The sequence below is a fragment of the Anarhichas minor genome, unplaced genomic scaffold (assembly GCF_050575085.1).
Source record: "Anarhichas minor isolate MPS153535 unplaced genomic scaffold, ASM5057508v1 ptg000030l, whole genome shotgun sequence".
Taxonomy (NCBI): Eukaryota; Metazoa; Chordata; class Actinopteri; order Perciformes; family Anarhichadidae; genus Anarhichas; species Anarhichas minor.
The window spans coordinates 3,767,245-3,790,536 of record NW_027466476.1 but is presented as its reverse complement, the minus strand read 5'-3'; the positions used below and the strand labels follow the sequence as shown (position 1 = coordinate 3,790,536).

The 23,292-nt window shown below is 41.4% G+C and overlaps 1 protein-coding gene across 1 annotated transcript in view; it reads right to left on the bottom strand.

The window, feature by feature from the left end:
• The window catches only part of LOC142964591 (transmembrane protein 132C), a 91,857-nt gene that overhangs the window by 44,261 nt on the left and 24,304 nt on the right, over nt 1–23,292 (bottom strand). The window contains 1 exon segment of the mRNA XM_076104987.1: nt 9,735–9,881. Within this exon segment, the coding sequence (XP_075961102.1) occupies nt 9,735–9,881 (147 nt within the window).

The window sequence follows — 23,292 nt, the reverse complement described above, 5'->3', positions numbered from 1 at the left end:
CTGTGGCCCACTGAGGTGTACAACCGGCCTGATTACATGTCAGGGCTGGTAAGTCCTGCTAAACAAGCAAGAGGAGGGAGAGCCTATGGTGGCACCCGGTGCTTTTCCTTTGCACGTTATCAGCTGGACGTAGTTCTGCTTTCAACCTGTTAGGCTGGGAATGATAACCGAGGACAGCAAAGGATTGCTTGTCAATGATGCCACGCTCAAGTGCTGTAGACGAGGGGATGGGACTTGTGCCTTCCCTGTTTGTCTTCTCGTTGATTGAATCTGCTTCTGACTGAAAGCAGAGCTGCCCATTTGTGTTCCATGTGCCGAGTTCGTCACCATCCGTTCCTTTTGGCCCCCTTGTATTTTTTTCTTCTGCTAATACTGCTTCTATACCTTTCTCAACAGCCCAGGGCTTTTTTTAATAGGCTTATTTAAATATTTCTCCTGTGCAGGTTAGAGAAATGAGACAGCGTTGGTGCCAGACCAGGCATTTCTTTAAGTGGAACAGGCTTCTATATAAAAGCCAATCATCTTGAAGGCCAAGCTAAACTGAGGTTAATTGGAGGCAACTACAGGCCGAGGTTTCTTTTGCCTATTCAGTTAGATACATCTGTGGGGAAGGAGCTTTTGGGAGAAATCTGACCGGCAATATTAAAGATCAGTGGAGCTTATTCTCACTGCTCTGTGGTTGCTCATCAGGAGAGTGCTGAATGATGGAAACCTGCGATGCAATCTAAACTGAGTGCTTGTTCAATAGACACTATTAAGATGTAATTAGAAGAGAAACATGCTGGATGTTTGTCAGAATTCCTGTAGACAATTGCATGTTTACATCTCAACCCACTTTGCCTCCCTGGCAGAGTGCTACCTGCAGCGAGCATAGCAACACTTTTGATCTAACCACAGGTCTAAACGGTTTCTGTCTGCTCAGAAAACACAAGCATAATTCCTCCCATACATAAATGTATGAAAGTACCCTCTGAAGAAATTTCCGTATGTCTGGCTTTTGCATCGCACTAAAGCATTTCAAAACAAAACAAAACCAAAAGCTCCCGATACTTCACAGAGGGAGGATGTAAATGCAGGGAGGAGTCTGTCTGTTCGATCCAATTGTGTAGTTAGCGAGACCATTTACTAATGATGGTATCGAGCAATTACCTTCTTCCTGGCTTAGGCAAATGCTTTTCTCCCCAATTACAATGATGCACTGTTATTAATCAATATGTTTTATAATGTAATTTCCCCAAAGCTATTTTTATGTGGATGATCATTTCAAAATAATTTAACCATAAAGTTATGTTCCTTGTTAAAGATACTACAAGGAACGTTTATGAGGCGTTTTTGGCGGTGCCTCTGGACGGAAGTGGTAGTGCTTCTAAACACCAGAGTCCCTTTAGATCAGGGGTCTTCAACGTTTTTCAGGCCAAGGACCCCCAAACTGATAGAGAGATGGAGCAGGGACCCCCGACTATATATATTGTATAAAATTGTGTTTTATATTAAACTGGGCCTAGTGCCATGTATAAACATACCTCTTTATTGTGCATTCAATACTAAGCTATTCAGATAATACACAGGTTCATATATTCATGTTTTTATTTTAAACATGTGCAAGGTACAGTGAGTAGGGAGGCCGTGCCACTGCCATTTATAAACATACCTTGTCAGCTGATACCAATGCCAATATCAAGATTGTCTGTCAATTAATTGCATGATAATCATGCATACAAGCTATTCAAATTGACGTTTTTATTTTAAACATAAATGTGGAAACGAAAACTAAAGACACTTATTTTTATTTTATATAAGACATACTTATTTTGTATAAGTGTGTGTTTATATATAGAGTAAGCTAATGGCATGCCCCTTACCTTTGGAAATAGGCTAACGGTAGTGAGTTAGTTAGCCAGGCATGCTAACTTTTAATATTAGAATTTGTAAAAAACTGTTTACTGTAGGTAACCACTCTAACACAAAAAGAGAACCACTGGTAATGCAACACTCCAAACACTGGTGGCCTCAATCTAATCCTCTGTGGGATTAAGCTCTTAAGAGCGCCGGATATTCACTCGTAAACCTTTATAAATCTGAAACACAGAAACTCTCTGGGACACATGCAAACCTCAATCCGTCTCTCCACTGCGCTTACATTATCCGCCACAGTACATGGTGACTTCCACAAACAAATTCTAATGGACAGCATCCGCCATGGCCTGATTTTGAGTCAATCTGAGCTACTACGTAATCAAACTGCTCCTTATATCACTGGAAAACTATTTAAGTCACAGTGTGAAGCCTTTGACAATGGTTACCGTAGCAACTTCACAGTCACTTGGTGTAGATGTAAAGAGTACAGATCAGATTGTCCCCATTGAGTGTTACAGTATCACTGTCTTTTATGTGAACTGGGGAAAAGTGCAATGAGGCACGCTGGGACATTATTTCCCCATATTGTTTCCTTGGCAGTGGAACAGAGGAGCAGCTTGAACAGTCAGATATAATCTGGGCAGACTGCTGTAATCAGCTGGCTGTCCCGGGGAGAAACACTACGCCACATCTCTGCTCCGGTCCTGATATAGTAAACTATCTATTCTAGTACGCATATCTGAATGCGTCTTTCTCATCAACCTTACAATACGGCACCTAATAACACCCTCAGTGACTCCATCTTGATTAAAAAAAAAAATGTAAAAGTAGCGTTGGTAAATGCGGTGTCACGTCTGGGCTGTCACAGATGAGCATTGATGGCGCGTCATTTCCATCACCAGGCGATGACTAAGGAAATAGAGCAGTGTAGACTGTTGAGTGTTGGTAAATACTGCCAATGAAGCTCCAATGAGAGTGGATACGGTAAATGGAGCTCAGGGGGAATAGGGCTGATTCATTATCAAAGGTGTTAGCATTAAGACTGTCAAGTTAACATTCCTGTTTGGCCCTAATGTAATTGAGCCATTTCATTTCAGCCTTGATTTATGCAGCATTATACAGCATTAAAGCCTACGGCCTGTGGCTCATCAGGACTGCTGCACCTTTAAAAAAACACTGAGCACATCAAGGAGATTTAGCAACTAATTTCAAATCAAGTTTTAAATAAGGGCTGCAGCTATCGATTGTTTTAGTAATCAAGTATTCTACCGATTATTCCATTAATTAATCGAGTTTAAACAAAGTCTTGATGCATATAATTTGTAGTAATCGAGTTATTCAAGTTTTGTTGACGAAACATGTACTGTATTAATTGTGAAAAGCATTGCGTCTTATACTTTGTCATAGGCACAAATTCAAATATATCAGAGAAGGAATGATACATCCTTGTATTGATATGGTTAAAAAAAAAATCCAGGAGCCTTGAGGGCTGAAAAAAGCCATCCTGGGTCCTTTGTTTCATTGCAGTAATTGTCACAAACTATAAATAATTATGTTCTTTAAGGTTCTCCAGACATTGAAATTGAGATAAATTGTGAGGTCACTGCCAAATCTCACCCGTTATTACATAGCTGTATGATTTCTTACCCTCTGGGATCCTAACCATTCACACTGATGAGGTTTACAAGCGTGCTTTAGAGGAAAAGTCATGTATCTTTATAGTGAAATTAATGTATGCTGAATTTAATTAAATTACTCCGAACTATATAGAGATTTGATTTAATGTAAAACTGGCCACAATGAGGCTGTTTGAAGTTTAAAAAAAAAAAAATATATATATATTTAAATATATATGTCCTCTCCACTGACCCCACCCCCTTCCCACTTGGACTGGCTCTCTTGTGGAGTGGCTATAATGAGTGGACTGTCTGCTGTCCCGCTGCTGGGTGTGGTGTGGGGGATTAATGAAGTGGTGGCTCACAAGGGAGATCCATCTGCACCCAGACAGTCTTAATGAACTACCGAGGCCCAGACACGGCACTTTCACTGAGGCCTCTACTTATGGCTTATGACCTGCTGAGGAAGCAGGACTGCTTTTGTTTTGAATGGCCTCGCTTTAATGGTGACAAAGTGAACTTTTCAATCTACCAGAGTGCATTTCAGCCAGCATTATGTGTACTACACATAGAAATTGTGTCCGTTTCCATAAGGACTCGTTTTTTTTATGTGCTGCAGCACCATCGGTGACAATCTCAACGTGTCAAAGAAAGGGTGCCATGTTCCCTTCAAATTATGAAAATATGATGGAAGGTTAAAAAGTAATCTGCACATAGATGCGACTGTAAATGCACACTTTTGACCCAAGACTGTCGGCTCTAAACATGCAAACTCATACAAAAAAAGTCCGGTAAGGAAACCCACACCCTCTTTATTTTACAGCATATCAATTGATTATTTGTAAGATGAATAAATAACAAACGGTATACAAATGAATAGATGGTAATCCCTTACCCCGTTGTTACTGTTGCAAGGCACATGTATAAGGTTTGCAATAATATAATAGTTTGCCAGGTATGCTTACAGTACAGACTATTGTCCTTATTCGACCTTATTCAGGTTATTCAGGCCTGTGGTGTCTAGTAACAGGTGCTGAGATAAGATTGGCCATCGCTGTTCAGGGGCGGGGTTTAGTAAACAGTTAATTTTAAAGCATTTATTTAAAAGCCTTCAATAATCCGTCAGTTAATTACTTGGTATTTACAGTAATAAAGCACATTAATAGCACATTATCCGACTATGTATCTGATGATGAGGGGTGATTCCATCTCTTACTGGAGGTCTTTATGACCAACTGTTTCTCCCAAAAGCTTTCATTATGGTGTGTGTGTGTGTGTGTGTGTGTGTGTGTGTGTGTGTGTGTGTGTGTGTGTGTGTGTGTGTGTGTGTGTGTGTGTGTGTGTGTGTGTGTGTGTGTGTGTGTGTGTGTGTGTGTGTGTGTGTGTGTGTGTGTGTGTGTGTGTGTGTGTGTGTGTGTGTGTGTGTGTGTGTGTGTGTGTGTGTGTGTGTGTGTGTGTGTGTGTGTGTGTGTGTGTGTGTGTGTGTGTGTGTGTGTGTGTGTGTGTGTGTGTGGGGAGCAGATCTGCCTTTTCACGAAAACGTCTCATGACAAAACCACAGACAGCTGTTACTTAATTATTGCAGGCTCGATAGATTTCTTTCATTGAATTTAAAAGAACTGAGAATCAGCTGTTTTGTGGTGTTTCCTTTCGGGTGAAGTCAGTTATTTTCAGTCAAAAGCCCAACCTGTCTTTACACTGTAGCACCCCTTGATGAAAAACTGTCACCTCAGTATTGGTTTCATTAGGCTGGAAGCCGCCAGTCGGGGGGAAAGTGTTTAGGTTCGCATTACCATAGGAAGATTCCCATGTCTGCAGCGCTGCAGAACAGATTCAAAATATGACACCTCTCTGAAAATAAGGTTTTGTGTGAGGAATATTTCCCAAAAATATTGTTTGGTGAATACTGACAAAAAAGTATACTAAGTTTAGCTGTAAAGCAGATGTAAATTTGAAGCTTGCATGTCAGCAAGAAGAAATGGCAATGTCTATTTGATTTCTATTATTATTTTTTTTTAAATGCCTGGAAGGTGTGGTTGGAGCATCAGATGTGAATGAGGAAGAAATGAGTGGCTCAGCTGGCCAGGGTGAGCAGCTTCAAGTGACTGAGTGAACCTACACGTAGAGTACACCTGACCCATCATATTGCTGTGCTCTCATGCTTGCAGTGGGGTTGGGCTCCCATCATGACACACACACACACACACACACACACACACACACACACACACACACACACACACACACACACATACGGGCTTCAATTAGTAATCCCATACGCATTATTCAGTGACACTTAAATCCAATCCAAGGTGCGCTTTCATTGCCAACAACCATTTGTACCACGGCTGACATTTTTAGCTCCGATTCCAATTTTCAGTCCAAGTGTGTGTATGAGTGTGTGCTTTTGGCCGGGAGTGACTATGTAATGCAGAGAAGGGTAAAAAGAAAGCTGGAAAATTGTCAGGGCGGATGGTTTCATACCATTGCTTGGCTTTGACTGTGCTGCAGAAGAGTAATACAGTAATTGTAGCAAACACATCCATACTTTTAAAAAGTGCGAGTTTTTGAGCCCCTTTTAGACTGGACAAGAAGTGAAGACTTTTAGTAAATCTATGAAATCATTAACTCCAACTAAGTTAACACTAACTCTACAAGTCTTTTTTTAAGGATAAGGACATGTAGCTACGACACAAAAGTACCCCAAAGTAGAGGTGGTCACTCAAATATCTACATTTTAAAAAATACATGTCTCTTGATAATCATGTTCAAAGATGCAAACAGGGTCCACATTTGTTTGATCTACTGCATTCACACGCCTCTCTATCATCAAGGAAGGAGCAAAAAATAAGAAAAGTGTCTGGATGACAGCCCAATAGACGAGATAGCTATGTCTAATCCCCTTTTTAAAAGCGCTCCATTGAAATGACTGGGAGCGGGGAGGACAAGACGAAAGAAAAATTTGCGCATTGTGTATTGTATAACCATCACGAGGCGTCCTGGGTCTTCTCTGTGAAGTGACTTTGACAGCTTTGGGGATTAAGGAGCAGTCCATCGTACATGGCCCAAACAGCAGGGATTAGACTAAGTATGCTCACTCTTGTCTGTGGCTCCTTCACTTAGTAAATCAATAAAGCATGATTTTTTTTTTTTTTTCTTTCTACAGTAACGGAGCGTGTGTGTGTGTGTGTGTGTGGGTGGGAGAGCGGGAGAGGTCGTGAGACCAGGCAGGGAGAAAAATACCACCTGCAGAAAGGGGGAGAACGACTCCTGAGGCAAGGACGAGCCAGCTGACAAGTTTTGCTGCTCACTGCTGTAGTTTGTTGAAAAGTTCCTTTTTACTCTATGTTGTTAATGATGCTGCAGCTCCACTTACAGCCACACTGAGGCATACTATGTTACCTCCATGGGAGAGTTATTGTTAAAGGCCAAGAATTCAACTTGGACAGACTCTGGCAAGTAGAAATCCTAATATATGGCAATAACAAATTTAATAACGGTAACAGAATTTTCATTTCACAATTGAACACAATATTCTGGCCATTATTTGTAAATCAATTGACCTGATCAGTGTGTAGGATTAAGTGGTATCTAGCGGTGAAGTTGCAGATTGCAGCCAACTGAACATTCCTCTGCTCACCCATCCCTTCCCAAGCGTGTGGCCCCCAGCTAGCGTAAAAATGCAAAAGAAGCTCTATAGAGCCGGTGTTTGGTTTGTCCACTCTGGGCTACTGTAGAAACATGGCGGTGCAACATAGCTGACTCCGTGAAGAGGACACGCTCCCTATGTAGATATGAAGGATTTCTAAAGTAATAAAAATGCAACATTCCTTGTTTCAGGTGATTATACACTAATGGAAACATAGTGAAAATTGTATTCTATTTCTACCAATAGATCCCCCTAAATCCTTCACATTAGACCTTTTTAAAAGAGGATGGATTAGCAGGGCTTGACATAAAGCTTATACGTGCAAGCTGAGATGTTTTAATTGCCCGATAGCCTACATACTTTTACGAAATGGAAAGTGTAGGGCTATTATTAATTAAATAAAATCTAAGGGAAGTCGCACAATTGGACAAAAACAAACGTCAACATTTTTTTGTTATTTTAATGTATTATTGTCATGTATAGTGGTTATTTGCATAACATTACACATTTCAAAGGATTAGGAAAAACATTTAAATATTTGCTCTGATCAAACGTTTTTTTTCTGGACATAGGCAGTTTTTGATTATGTGTTATAAGCTGCTTAGAGCTTTAAGGACGTTAAACAGGTGATAATTTAATATCTATTTTATATTGCTGTGAAAAGATATATTTCAAACAACTGTATTTATTGTATATTGCTTTTATGCAAGTTTTCTCACCAAAAACGGAATTTTACAAGATTATATTTGAACACATCATGATAACGGTGTAATTTGCCTTCACCCAATGCCTATTTTTACAGTTTGTAGCTTGAAGGCACCATAATGTAACTCAATGCAACCTCCGCTATCTGCAGAAGAGCCGGACACTGTAATTACCCTGAGCAGCATGCATGGGAATGAATTACAATATAATAGGCCAACGTGTATAATTGTCTTAATGTCTAAATAAGTTAGTTGTTCTCAATGTTGCTATGCTGTTAGCTCTGTTATTTAGCCAAACAGGACTGTGCTGCTAACTGGCCCATTTCAACGGTTTTGTTGTTCACAATGTAGCATTATCAAGAATCGACAACTAGAAAATATTAATGCTGATCTCTTGATTGCATATTTTAACCGAATATCGATCCCTAATAGAGATCACATTTATTTTTCATGAGGCATTCCACTTGCCTGAACACTGAGTTTAATGGCCCCAGGCTAATGGGAAAGCTATAATGTCAAGCCGTGGCTAAGGCAGATACAAAGAAAATTGATATTGACATAAAATGTTGCATCCCTGGATATTTTCAGGCGGCTACCTTTGTGTTTAAAAGCTGTCAAAATGTGTTTAAAGACTGAATAGAAGGACTGGAAAGAAGTTTGAGTGCGTAGGCGACTTTGAGCTCCTGAGGCAGCTTGTGTTTGAAACTGACTGCTAATAAAGTTGAACTGCATGTTCTGAGAAGGGGAAATATTCATCCCTTGTATAAAAAAATCTCAGACCATTGAGATCTGGATCAGCAACCGCCACGGCACGACTGAGCTGCTGGTCTGAATATGGCTCTGCAGTATCGCACAACAAATTACTGTATGAAGAGTCTGTTAAAGAAAATCTTGCAGCAGTTTAATGGCAGGCACATATATCTTTGTTTAACGTGCCGTGTGCATTGCAGTTACACAATAATCATTCTTCGTAGAGATCCATTAATAGCAGCATGTCTAAACAAATCACTGGACCAACTGATTCAAATTACATATGTTTCACAGCCTGCTCTACACTTAAATAACCCCTGCGCAACTTTGATTATAAAGTTGCAGTTGCGATGTCAAGTGTCCCATTTTCTTAAGGGAGTGGTTTAGAATTTGTTAAGTGGAACGAAAGCTAAAGAGAAAATAAGTGGAGCTTTACCCAAACCCAAATCTGCCTCTAATCCATAAAATTACACCTGTCACTAGAAAGTTAGATCTATTAAAACTACTTCCTGATCCGAGAGGGAAAAACCATTAAAACACACAAAGGCCTTCAATCAGCACTTAATTAACACAGCAACCTTTTTCCCATTTCGGGCAATCACCCCTATCTGCCAGATTAGTTTAAGGACGTGAATACAGATGACCAAAACAACTTTGAGGATACGGACAGCGATGAAAATAAGTATGCAAATAAAAAGAGGGAGGAGAGATGATGGAGAGAGAGAAGAGTGGATATCGCAATGGTCTAATAACTCCCCCCCCCCCCCCCCCCCCCCCCCCCCCCCCCTCTCACACAGTGGTCTCTACAGACGTATCCCATGTCCTTTATGTCAAGTCAAGTGTGTCATTTCAGCAGAGGGACCATCATTAGATGCACTCACTCTGTATGTATCCGTTCCCATGTATCTCTTGCAAACTGTAGAGGATCCGCGACCGCTATTTCTAAGAAAAATTCAAACGTTTTAGGAGATTGAACCGCTACTTGGTCTAAGTGATGGGGCTCAACAGTCGAGTATCACAAGAGTGAGCAGATGAGAATTTGTAGCAGCTGTATGCATTCAAGCAATTTTTAAAGACAAAAAAATGTTGTGTTTCCCCCACGCGACCATATCAATTTTTGGTGTATTCCATTTGAAGTGGTGTAATTTGTGTGCTCACCTTTGCTGATCGTAGCCGGACTCCTTCCTGCGGCAGTGGAGAGTCACCACTCGGTGGCCTTCGCTCCTCACGTCCTGGCTAACTATCCACTGAGTGGGATTGCTGGGACGAGCCCCAAGAAACGTCAATCCTTCTTTCAACTTCACTCTGTGGAGAAAAAAAAAAAAAGACGTGTTTATGAACACATTAGGCTGAACGATTCTACTTCTGTTACCATGAACATCCTCATTTCAATGACTCACTGGATGTATCCAGCTGATCCATGCATGGCAGCTGCGTCCAGACAGACAATTATTTTATTTTTTTTCTGCCATTTGTCTGTCTAGCAATACATTATCCAGATGGTTCACTGCGCTGTCTGGTCTTCAAAAGATGTCCCAGCTGTTATCTTTTTTTGATCACACCCTTTTCCCCCAAGAGGACAATTGGCTGACTTTAGACATGCATGTTATCTCATGTGTTCCATTGGTCAATCGAGCAAACACCTGCTATTTTAATGAGCAGTTAATACACTCTAAACTGTCTGATATGTGTTGTTGTTGTACATCTTTGCTAGAACTATTTGTTTGCTAAAATGAGCTAATCAGCGAGTAACGCTCTGATACTTTGGGATCTGCCATCCATAGTGAATGTGCTGTTTGCCATAAAATGAGGGTTCTGTGTAAGTGGGATGTGACCACGGCACTCCTTTTCCTCCTTTACCTCCCTCAGTAATAAATTCACCCTCTCGCAATCTGGAAAATGACATAATATTACAGCATCACTGTCCTTGGCTCCGTCGACTACAAAGGAGGAAAATGACCATGAGGATCAAAACAAAATGAAAATCTCTTATACATGTAACCCATATTGTAAAGTGTATCCACCGAGAGTGATCTGGGTGAACGTGTTGACATAAAATGTATTAAGACTAATGTTCCATAACATGTGAACAGTGTGATTTTGTCAAAGTGCGACAGCAAAGTTCCAGGATTGAAGAGAAGACTAAATTAAAAGAGAAGGCCCAATCCCTTTCCCCATCCAATCCATACCAGGTTGGCAGATGAGACCAAAGATAGGACTTTGCTTTCATCTTGAATTTGTTGCTCCACTTTACCATGCACTTTGCGATTGCTTGTCTGTATACCAATGAACATATCTGCTCTCTCCGTTCATGCTTCTTTTCTTTGATGTAATGTCATGTTGTGATGGGGGTTGTATGCAAAGTGGATAATATGACGGAGGGTATGCTTCCCCTCGCTATAAGAATGAAGATAAACGCTACATCTAAGGGTCGATCTGAATGCGTTTGTGTAAGTGCACGTTGCAGTCTTCCAAACATGATTTGATCTCTCTTTTTTTGCCAGCTGCTTCCCTCTCTGTTGTGTGTCTATGAATGAAGACCTACACGCATTTACGGATTTTGCCACATAAGCTATTTAGTCTTCTGGTCACACTACACGATATTTTTGTCCTTTGAGAGGACTCCGAGCAGTCTTTGCCTTCATTTACAATGTGCGTGACGTGAGGGTGAACTGAAAGGTTACTGTTCCACCTGACAACACCAACAAATATTTGGGTTTATGAATGAAAGCAACCCTTGAACCATTCATCATCACTCAGCAGAGAAGGTGGTTCCTGTGCAGGCAACAGAAAGAGGGTGAATGTGTGGGTGGGAAGCATAATCTGTGTGCAGGAAGTGATCCCACAGGTGTGATTACTTTGATTTAATGCCCCTGACCAGAGGGTGATAGTTATGGGTTTATTGATATTAAAACATTTCGTGTTTATAGTTGTGTACGCGGGAGTAGGGCTGCACCTAACGATTAATTGTCAATTTATCTATTTACTAAATGATTGGTTATTCTTAATTTTATTTTTTAAATTCCAGATAAATATAACATTTAATTTACCAAAAATAGATATCGAAAAATGTTATATAATATTATATTTATATAATTAATATCATCTTCTCTTAAAAACAAACAAATACAACAAGATAATAGACGCTATTTGTCAGATGCCTGAACAGAAAATCATGGACCTCAAATACAGAAGGATTGCTGTGACACACAGATTAATTTATCACTGTATGTCAAAGCAACCCTGTCCCTGAACTGGAGAATCTGTATTTCTACTTAAGCACTTGACTTAAACTGGTTATGACATGGCTTTATTTCATCCCTGGAGTAATATGCAGTGAAGATAATCACTGGCAAATATATTTTTGCATCAGTGTGGGGCAAAGGGAATAATGGAAACAAAGTACAGACTGTAACAACAGACTGTAACAGCTGTCTGAAACGTTTACGTTTAAGCCATTTTATCACTTATAAATGGAGGTAGACCGCTGCCAATGACCCGTGATTATCCACACTAGTTATTATAACAATGGAAATAATGAAAAATACTATAAATACATGAATTACTGAAATAAAATGAATAAAAATAGTTTGATACCAAATAAAATATAGGCTACTGAACCCACTACAGTAGGATCAATAGCTCAAAATACAATAATCCCCAATGTTCACAGTGTAGTTTGCTAAAATGCTATATTTATATTCCCTTTTATCCTCCTTTGACTGCAGGCAACAAGAACAGACTTACTAAACTCAAACATTTTTGGGAAATCAGGAAATCGCCTAAACTTCGTCCACAACTGGAATAGATGGATGAGAAGTGGCTGCACGAAAAAGTGAATTACAACACTTCATCTTAACCCACTGCTAATACTGAACGACACGGGACGTCACAAAATACCTCACAGTGTCAGTCCAAGGCCGCTTTTTTTCTCCCACTAAATGGAAGATCCTCTGTTCAAGCCAGAGTGAAAGGAAGTGCTGAGGAGGGACTTACTGACAGTGCATACAACTCTAACACAAAGAGCTTGTGCACAGTCCTCCTCGGGTCCCAACGGGAGCAGCGGGGTCTTGTATCTGGTTTCTTTACACTTCAGTGATCAGGATGTCTATCAGTGGTTCCCAGTGAGGCTTCAAAATGCTTTAAACACAGTTGAGTCTCAGAGGGCAGCCAGTCATTACTCCACGGACCATATCCAAGCTGACTGAGTAGGTGTTAAGAGTACGCTTGAAATGTCTTTTATTGACTTATTAATGGTCAATTTGGCCCTGTAACCAGCCAGCGTCTCCTGGAGGTTAAATAGCATTCATTCAATTGTGACTACTAGATTCATGTTGCAAGCTCAACCAGGGAATATATGCCTTTGAATAGGCCAGCTCTTAAAAATATAGCAATCCTGATATTTATCAAAACTCAATTGTAGAATGTCACTACAAATGCATCAGTCTGGTGAACTCTGACAGCAAAATCAAGAGGCGAGATCTTTGTGCTCTTATCAACAATTTTGTGAATTTCGGGAATTGTAAAAATATTTTTCGGTTCATTACGAAATTGTGGCGGGACAAAACAGACTTTGGCGGCTTGAGATAATGCTCAAGCGGTGATGAACACAGTGAATATATAATAAATGCAACACTTGGAATGGAGCCTGTCATAGCCTTCCATCCAGTAGTTGTTGAGATATTTCAGTCTGGACCATAGTGGGATAATGACCGAAAAAACCATTTAACTTAATGTCATGACATACCTCGAGCCATGTCGCCAGCGTGGCTATTATAAGAGTCTTATATAAAGTGTGTGATCAATAATTCAGGTAGCTGCATTTTTGTATGTTTTCCTAAATGTTGAGGTCTTGTGTTCCAGTTTATACAACTTAACTGTATCACTCTGTTGGGTGGCATTCCAGGACACAAAGAAAGAGTGAAGTCGAGGGCAAGCCAGACAACAACTGTGTAGAACTCTCCTCAAAGTTTAACAAGCTGACACTCCCCTTGAAAATGAAGGAGGGGACACTCTATATTAATATACCTGGGCTCTCCTCTTTCTCTGAAGAGGTCTCCTGTGAGCTACAATCAAGACTGGATGTTCTGAATACCAAGTATTACACAACTACAGGGGAATTTAAGAGACACCAGCCCACAGAGGGAAGAAGGGTAGCAGCGTAAAAAGGAGACAGCTGACAGTTTAACGTCGCACTAAACCCCACTAAAAAGACGTAACTTCTTTAATAAATCATAAAATACCCTGACGCGTATTCATCGGCACCGTAATGAGTCTGAGCCAAACTGAGCTGAACAAAGAGAAGTGAATGCAGGTGCTGCAGAGGCAATCGGAGACCACAGAGCGGTCCAATCCCGATTCTTATGCCATTTTATGTCCTTACGACCCTTTCTTGGATAACAAGTGAAGAAAATCATCCTGCACTGTACATTCTATCTTATTCTTTTTCTCTCTCGACCCTGTCTTTCTGCCCTGTCCCTGCTGCCCATCTTCCCTCACACCTGATTGTATGCTTGGACACCTCAGGGGCTCCCTCAATAAATAGTGATGAGATAAGTGAGAGCTTCTCCTCAGCGGGGCAGAGAAAGGAATAAACATTTCCAGAGAAATCCAATAAGGTCGCGGCTGGACGACAATGGGAGTCCCCAACCAGTGGTCTGCGTGCCGCGACCCTGGCTGCATTTTTTTCTCACAGTTACTTCTGTGGTGTGCTTCCATCTGGCTCCGTGGGGCTGCTGCTGGCTCACATGCATCGCAGGGTTGGGTGACCTCTTCTGACCATTTCTGACCTCTTCTGACCATTTCTCTCCACTGACTCCCCCGAGGACCATATGCATCCACAATCAGCAGCTTCCCCGAGGAAGCATTTCCTGTTTTATCGTGCCATCCCGCCTACATAAACAGTGTGCAGGGAATGCAACAGCTCAGTGGGGCACAGGGGGAAAAGAGAGAAGATTCAGTGTGGTGGGAACGGCAGAGACAGCAGGAGGACAGCACTTTGTGATGGTTTGTGGTTGACGGCTAATGGAACAGTGTAAAGCACCGCGCTCATCTGCGAGTCTGCTGCTTCACAGACCGTAACTGCTGCAAGAGCAGACACTGGAAACAAAACACGCACACACATACACAGTGGCAAACAAAAAAATAAATCAAGCCGAACGCCTACACTCCAATTCCGAAGCGACACATCAAAACAGACTTTTATTTTATTTCCGCAATGTACAATAGGACATGGAAACTTTTGCAAAGTCGTAAAAAGAAAAAGAAAGGATCTGTAATGCCTTTTTACTGATTTGATGTTTGTGTGTGTGTCTGAGAGTGTATGCAGGGGGGTCCAGTGTGTGGTATTATTGATAGTTTTACCCAAACCCCCCCTCTTAGTGATTAGACAGTATTGAGCTGGGGTGAGTGCCTGCTTGCTGATTAATGTATGCGAGTTAGGTAGCAACGTTAGCTGCTAGGATGGCAATGTCGCATTTGTCCACCACTTTGGTCCGTGTGGGGCTCATTGTTTTTCTAAAGATTGGGAATGGTCTGGGGAGTGCATTGTGGCCGGATGTCCTGCAGGGGACGAAGACGATTATTATTAAACAAGTGACTTTTCTCTCGAGCTCCATCCTGAGGTTTACATTTGTGATTTGGAACGACACGTGTCATTAACTATTGGATGGATTGCCCTCAAATTTGGTGCAGACATTCATGTTTCCCTGAGAATGAATTATTGTAACTTTGGTAGTACCTGAACTTTCCAATCTCGGGCCATCATCTGGTCAAATTTTCATTTTGTCCAATACTTTGGTTAGTGACTAAATACCTGCAAAACTAGTAACATTCGCATCAGCCTCACCGTTTCATGCTACTTAGCAAATGTTAACGTGCTAATCCATGATGGTGAATATAGTAAACATTATACCTGGTTAGCATCCACTTGTCAACAATATCATGGTGAACGTATTTGCACGCTATAGTTAGTGTTTAAGTAAGATGGCATGGCTGTGGACTCTTAGACTGCCTTCCAAATCACATACTTTTCCTTTTCACTTTTAGTATGTACTGCAGCTGCCCTTACAAAGCACATGCTGTTGCATTTTGCATTTAAATGGAACATACTACTTTGTCATTACATTGCACTTTTAACTCTCTCGCTCATATATCCACTGCGTAGAGGTTTGTGGGTCTGAATAGCCAGAAACGCATGCTGGCTTGCATACTGTAAAGTGTGACTGGATGCGGTAGGATTATCCTGGTATTTTTGGCATATTTCATTTGACATGACTATGTATTGGGATATACAAAATATTTTTTTTGCATACTTAATAGTATGGTATTATGGGAATGGGAACGCACAATTAGCTTCTTTTTTCTTATCAAAAAGAAAAGGGCAAGAGAGAAAACAAATACTGTAGGTAATGTCATATGTGTGAGTTTAGGTAGATAGAAAAACAGTGAGGCAGGTTAGAGAAGAGGTTGATTGCATTTGCAGGCGCAGAGCATGACTGAGCGCTCTGCAGTTACTTAAAATCAATGTGTCGTTCTGTTCATCTTGACCATTCAACAGAAGGAAAACGGATACATTACAAGAGTACAAAATGAGCACCATTTGTAGACGTAGAGATTTTGAAAAGAGAAATTACCATGAAGTGTTAAAAGGATCACAACAGATCGATTTTAATATAATGCACTGATATAACACTTTATGGCCCTTTATGAAAACTAATATGCTCAAGAGGCGGGGCCAGACTCTGTCTGTTGGCCATCAGCATGGTCAGGTAAACATAATATACTGACTCTATCAGCCTCTCATCAGCCGCTTCTCTCCGTATGAATTATTCATTTGCTCCTTCTTTGTATGCTACATAGCATTTAGAAATAATAATATATATTCCAGCATATAGACAGCCATATTTTAAAACAATGCAATATATAAGGAAAGTATGTGACTTTTGCTCATGTGCCAATGGGGGGGGGGGGGGGGGGGGGGGGGGGGCACTGGTGCTGGAAGCATGCTCTACCTACAGTCACAGTCATCTCCCCCACATGCCAGGAGACACATTTCATTGGCTTTTCATTTCTGAATCACACAGCAGAGATTACAGAGGTATCCATTGTTATGCTGAGTGGCCATAAAAGCGAGAGGAAACACATTTTGTCTGGAGATCTGTTTGCCAATTACTCTATCATTTGTGTAGACACGGTGTGAGCAACCAGAGGGGAGCATCGGAAATCCCATTTGAAGAATACATATGATTGCTATCATGGAGCGCAGATTTGTGGTGTTCTCGCAGAATGTGTCCACCTAATTGGATTTGGACGACATTCAAGAGCACAGCGAGAGGGGGAAAACCATGAACGCAGGGCGGGAGGAAAAAAGCGGCATAGAGAAATAGAAACAGTCAATAATACTCGGATGGGAGATAATGTAAGACTTATGAAATATTTGCACTTCAACAGATGTGGTTTTCAAACAAGCCAGACTCCAATTAAATTTTACAAAATGAATGTGTCTTTTTGTTAATGCAACATGAATCAGTGCAGTTAGTTAGTTTGAGGGCCCGTGAAATAGTTCCTCTAGCCTGTGAATTGCAGTATCATCTAACAATAGGATGTTAAAGTCTTTTAGAAAGGAGCTGATTTAGATGAGCAGGTAGTGGGGCTCAACAAAGGCCACTGAAACGTGTGTATTTCCACTCTGTCCTGCATTGGGGCAGGCAGGCAGCTAATCTGTAGATGAACGTGTGTGTGTGTGTGTGTGTGTGTGTGTGTGTGTGTGTGGGTGGTTAGCTAAACACAAACACACACACACAAGATCATTTTGAGCACAACAGCAAATGCTCTCAAAACATACACAAGCCGGGCACAGGAAAATGTGTTGGCACACATACACACACAAATATACGAATGCATATATGCACATATGTACTCATACATGTATGGCTTGCACATGTATTTACACGCACCCTCAAACAAAGGCAGGGACGTATAGGAGCCGGCCTCTGTTAAGCTGTGACGAAGAGATAATGTCACAATGTTGCCTTTGGCAAAAGAGATTAACCAGCACACTTGTTTTTCCCCCTTTTTTCTTCCTGTTGTTGCTCCTTTTCATTTCATTTCCAGTTTTGAGAAAATGGGGGAAATAAATAGTTGCATGCCCAGAGGAAATGGTTAGTAAATGGGAAACTACATTCAAGGCTTTGGCTCTGCTGCTCACACATTGATGTCTCATCTCTGGTTTCATCTGGTGTGTTGATCAAACGGGCATTACTGTACTACTGAGATCCAAAATACCGCAGACGATTTTGAGGAGAACCCAATTGTTTAAAGTTTGTCTCATCCAAACATGCCACTGAGTCATCTCATTGCTTTCAGAGCTACTGCACGATAGGTTTCCATTGTTAACTCGTGTGATGAAGAGTTTGACAACAAACGTGCATACTTCATATTCAAATATGGTATGTGTGCACACCTGTATGTGTACATAAAGTAAGTAAAGTAAGGTAGTATTCAGCCTCTTGCTGCATTCTGGCTGAGAAAATAGCCAAATTGCTTCCAACTGCAAGTTGCCCGAACTACAACAGCAAACTGGTACGCTGCAGCAATGATTTTGACAAACAAGAGTTATAGTTATTCCATTTTGACGCAGTGAGAATTGTTCCACTCAAGAAATGAACAGGAAACTGAGTGGTAAATCAAAAATACTTAAGAAATCAAGGAAGGTATTTCACATACCCATTATGAAAGACATTTGTATTGTGTTCACAATCGCATTACATGACAAAAGTCACCAGGTTTTTCCTTAAGTAACAGTAATTAGCACTTTGCTTTGTAGGAGTTGAAAAATGCTCCTTGACTGAAACCCAAACAACATTCAGTCTTCCAGCTGTGGTATATCAATTCAATATGAATACAGCAGGTGTCCATTAACAGGGTGGATGGCGGTCGTAGAGCCATCATGGCACAGAGCTCTGTCAGGTAGGGGAGGACAGGGTGGCTGCAAAGGGAACTCGGTCCTTCAGGGATAACACAGCATGGCGTTGGCTTCTTAACCTTCCTCCAGATACCTAGGTTATTTACACCAGCCAAGAGCTTCCTGTCGTCTTTCACACATCCCCTCAACCCCCGACTGGCCCCCATGTCTCCCCTTTCCGAAGGGAGTTGGTAAGAGATGAGCTTTGTGTTGTGGCAGAGGCAACTGACACCGCTTCAACAACATGAGGATTTAGCCTGCGAACAGAGAACTAATGCCCTGCACGTGCTGGGAATCTCTGATACGCACCCATCTGCTCATGTATACCTAAACATGAATTGAAAGGCATGCGTTTGCACACTGACGCGTACGCTCATGCATGTGCGGTCACATTCACCGAGTAAAATAAGCGTAACCGAGGCACCCAGCATTCCACACGGAGACGAGCAGGTTCACGCACAAACACACTATGAGGTAATGAAAAGCCGGTCCCAGTACACGGCATGGCTTACTCTAATGCTCACAAAATTGTTTTTAATTGGTGGAGAATAAACAGAGAGGAACAAAAGCTGGTGTGGGCAGATCATCAGACGATGTTGCTCTAGAAATGAAAGATGTTATAGCACAATTTTTCCGCAGTTACCCCCCCCCCCCCCGTCTCCATATCCATATAAACTAGTGTTACATTTGAATTGCAACTTTTCATAGAGCTAGTAGACTCTGGATCGAAGCAGACTGCAGGGCCATATATCCACATAGTGAGTCAGTAGCTCGATAAGTAGTGGAGAATCCTCAGAGAGGCGAGGGGCCTCCAGGCGTCCTGTGCCTCGGCCCCCCTCGCCCACAGTTGCTTTGATGAAAATTAGCTGTCAGTGTGTGGCACTCATCTGATCGACACAACTTCATCCGCAGCTCACTGACCTTTACAGAGAGAGCAGGGAGAGGGCGGCCGTCCACCTCGCACAGAGAGATCAACACACCAAGAGATAAAACAATAACAATCTCAGATGCTCAATGAGATGACACAGCAAAGGGTTTGACTCCTCGCAGAAAGACCAGACTGGAGCCGAGCGGATCTGAGGTGTACAAAAGGATGTGTGTATGTGGTGCATGTGAGTGTGAGAGAGCGTGTCTTCCAGGAACAAAAAGCAGTGGGTAAGAACATCAAATGGCTTGAGAGAGATAAAAGCCCAAACCACAGGCAAGAGGGACAGTCCTTTACCGAAGAAGAATCAAATTGAACTCGAGAAATAGATTGTAATCTCCAGTATGTCACCGTCTCGTTACCAAATGATCACAAAATGAAAATTGCACCCTTTCTCTTCAGTTTCTCCAAAGGGGTTGATATGCCTTAAAATATTCAATTTGCAGGCTCACCAGGTAAAATCCATTAAAGGCAGCCAGTAATGTCAATTGAATTAGGGCTGCTTCGTATAAAGCATGGATTCCCTGTGCCTTCAGCTGAGTGGCTTTGCTGGCACCTTGTTTGCGACCACAAGGCAAATGGGATTAGAAGGAGACACCGGCAGCTAATGTAACGACACAACTTTTCTAATCATGCAAAACTGCAGAGAGCCACTAACGGCGTAATATAGTAGAGAAAGCATTGCACTCTATTAAAGACTCAATTCGTATCTGGAAAATTTGATCCTGAATTTCTGAAAATCTGCCACTGTTACTTGTTTACGTAGTGAATTAAGTGGGTTGAGGACATTGTCCTTACCTAGAAATGAAAATGTTTGAACACAAGACTGGGTTTTCTTATGAGGTTTGTTTGCTTCTGTATGGTTTGTAGATATACTACTCTTTACAAAAAGACAGAATACAAGACAAGTGATTATAATGAAGCACTGAAGTACATTTTTGACCTTGGAGTAGTTTAATCTCAAAGCACTTAATGCTGTCTTCATCAGCTGGTTGCTCGCTTTGTCTGTCTGCTGTTTGTCAGGTAGCATACAGTTGGTTTCACAGAAACACACGCTAATGAGAGCCATGAGACTCAACCAAAACAATGAGCTAAAAGACGGTAAAACAGTGTACAGCCGAGGGAAACTGCTTTGTGTTTTAATTAACTGTGTGTTTGTCTGTGCGAGCGACCACGTACACATGACATGCAGTCATTTGATCCATTTTTAATATAGAAACACAAGTGCAGCTTTAACTCGCAGACAATGTCTTAGCTTTCTGCAGATTTGAATCGCTTTCCGTGGTCTTCGTTGGTAGTTGTTTGCTCAGTTGTCATGATGCGAATGTGCAAATGTGGAACTTCAGAAAAAGATAATAAGTGGATCTTGAGTAAAGAAGGTTTTATCAAAGTAATGATAATCAATTCTCGCTAGTAGTGAAGTGTATTTGTAGAAGTAGGGGAGCGTATCTTTTAGGTGATCTTGACAACACTGCGGCTTTATCAGGAACACCAATATCCTATCATGATGTTTCTGTTTTCAGAATTAAAGTGGGGTGTGCTGACCGCTGTTATGACTCAAAGGTATTCTGCAGAGTGAACTGTCACCACAGCTTATGCTGCCCTTGGCCTGTGCACTTGACAATACATTACTCAGCTGTGATTGACAGGTGACACAGCCTATAACAGGCCAGGTGACACTGCATTGAAGTGGTCAGTGGCAGTTGTGTGCTTGTCCTGTGCAGTATATGTGGTCAGAGAGCTGAGGGGAGCTGATAGTCTCACCTGTCAGAGCAGCAGATCTAGAGCTCTTAGGGCACAAGGCCCTTTGCTATCCCACCAGGGACAAGTGTCCTTCAGGTTTCTCACTCTAACACACAGACACACACACACACACACAAACTGATTGTAAACTAAGTGTAAACAGAGGAAAGCTACATATGAACACAGGTGTTCTGAGTGTCAACTGCATGTGCATAAACATCTGACATTTACATCAAAAATCAGCACTCCATATGTGCATCAACTGAGTTTGTACCGACTGTAGCGTGACAACGCAGGTCTTGAAAACGCAGCTGAGACAAATGTAATCACAGCTACCAAGTTTCTGAATATTAATAAAAATGCCCTCAATCATCTTAAAATCTTACATATTTCACATAAGCAAAGAAAGTGGGCTTCTTTCTAGGCCTATGCAGAGATAACTCCACCATGAAAGAGGAAGAGACAACAGCAGCAGCTTGAACCACTAACTTTTCAGAGAGGTGCACGGGCCTCTCTTTCACCTTAAGATAAGAAGGTTGTTGCAAGGTATTTTGGGAAGTGTAGGTAAACACTGAAGTCACAGCAGATAAATCATCTTGACGGATAGACAGTGGGTGATTTGTTAATTTTTAACAGGGAGGATGGATTTGTTTTGCTCACCCGTGACTAGCGAACTCCCTCCCTCCATTTTTTTTAACCCCCCCCCCCCCCCTTTATAGTTTATAGAATATCATAGATCCAAGAGGAAACTGACAAAAGATAATCGTAATCACAAATTGGTCCGCTACTTCAGCACCATGGACAGCGACATGGTTTTATCAATACATAGTACAATTAGGCTACTGATATTTCAGGCCATTGCCGTGGCCATAGATTCTATCTTGCAGTATATTTTTGTCAAGGATTTTCTAACTTTTACTAACTAACTACTTACTGTAAGATGACCACAAACATCATGTAAACATGATGCGCTAGATGGATAATGGAGAGGCCTTTTGCCGAATAAATTCTGATATAGTGGACATTTAACTCTCAGCTGTTTCTGCTGCTGGATATTCCTATAACGTGCAAATGCTTTACCTCGTATCCGAACAGCATGAAAAATGGCCCATTTTACCTGACATGAAACCACAATTAAAACTTGCCCACTTAAACAAATCCCTGAAGACCTCTCTACTTTTTTGTTTCTCTCGTAGATAGATTGGATGGCCAAGCTGACTTGGTTTGTTTCCGGTTCTCAACCTCTACTTCTTCTACTCTGTTTGCTGGCGGGTCACAGCTATGTATAGTCTAGACCACCAAACTACGCTGTAGCGAGTCAGATTAAGATTTTTGTATCGATGTAGCCGTATGTAACCGTAGACTCTTGTATCGTTTTTTCACCGCGTATCGTTTCATCTTTACACCTCGTAAAATATGCTTTGTGGATAATTCAATGTCTTTATTGATGCAACCATAAAGTACTATATGCATGTACAACGTGATAGAGGACAGCGAGAGGTGGACCTACACCATCACCATCAACGTACACATGCACAAACACACAAACATAAGATGATTAGCTCCAAAGACACCAAACCCAATGCCAACCCATCTGCCATTATTATTACAGACGGCTCTTCTCAGCAGCCTACAGTACATCTCAGGGAGTTGCTCTTACCTCTTCATCAGTCTCCTGCCATACTGTATGTAGCAGGAGCAGTTAATGCTGAACAGTGGCAGTTGCCAATGCCTGTTAGTAAGTGGGTGCCATGTTCTATGTGGATTAAGGATGTGCATTAACTGATGCTTATTTCACGGCTAGTTATTCCATTGACAGGAGTGTGATATTACAGAGTCTGATTTATGACCATCTGTCTCTGATTACTCAGTGTCATGATGGGGCTGAGGATGTGAAGGATGAGGGGATGGAAGGGAAAGGAAAGTTAAGGGGAGGAATGCTGGTTCATTTCCATCTCTTTACGTCTGTCTCTCTGATTACCATTATATATTCATTCCCTCTTAATTGGTCATCTTACCTCTTTCTCTCTACTATTTCCACTTGTCTGTAAGCACCCTTGAGGCAATCCATTGTACAGAACACC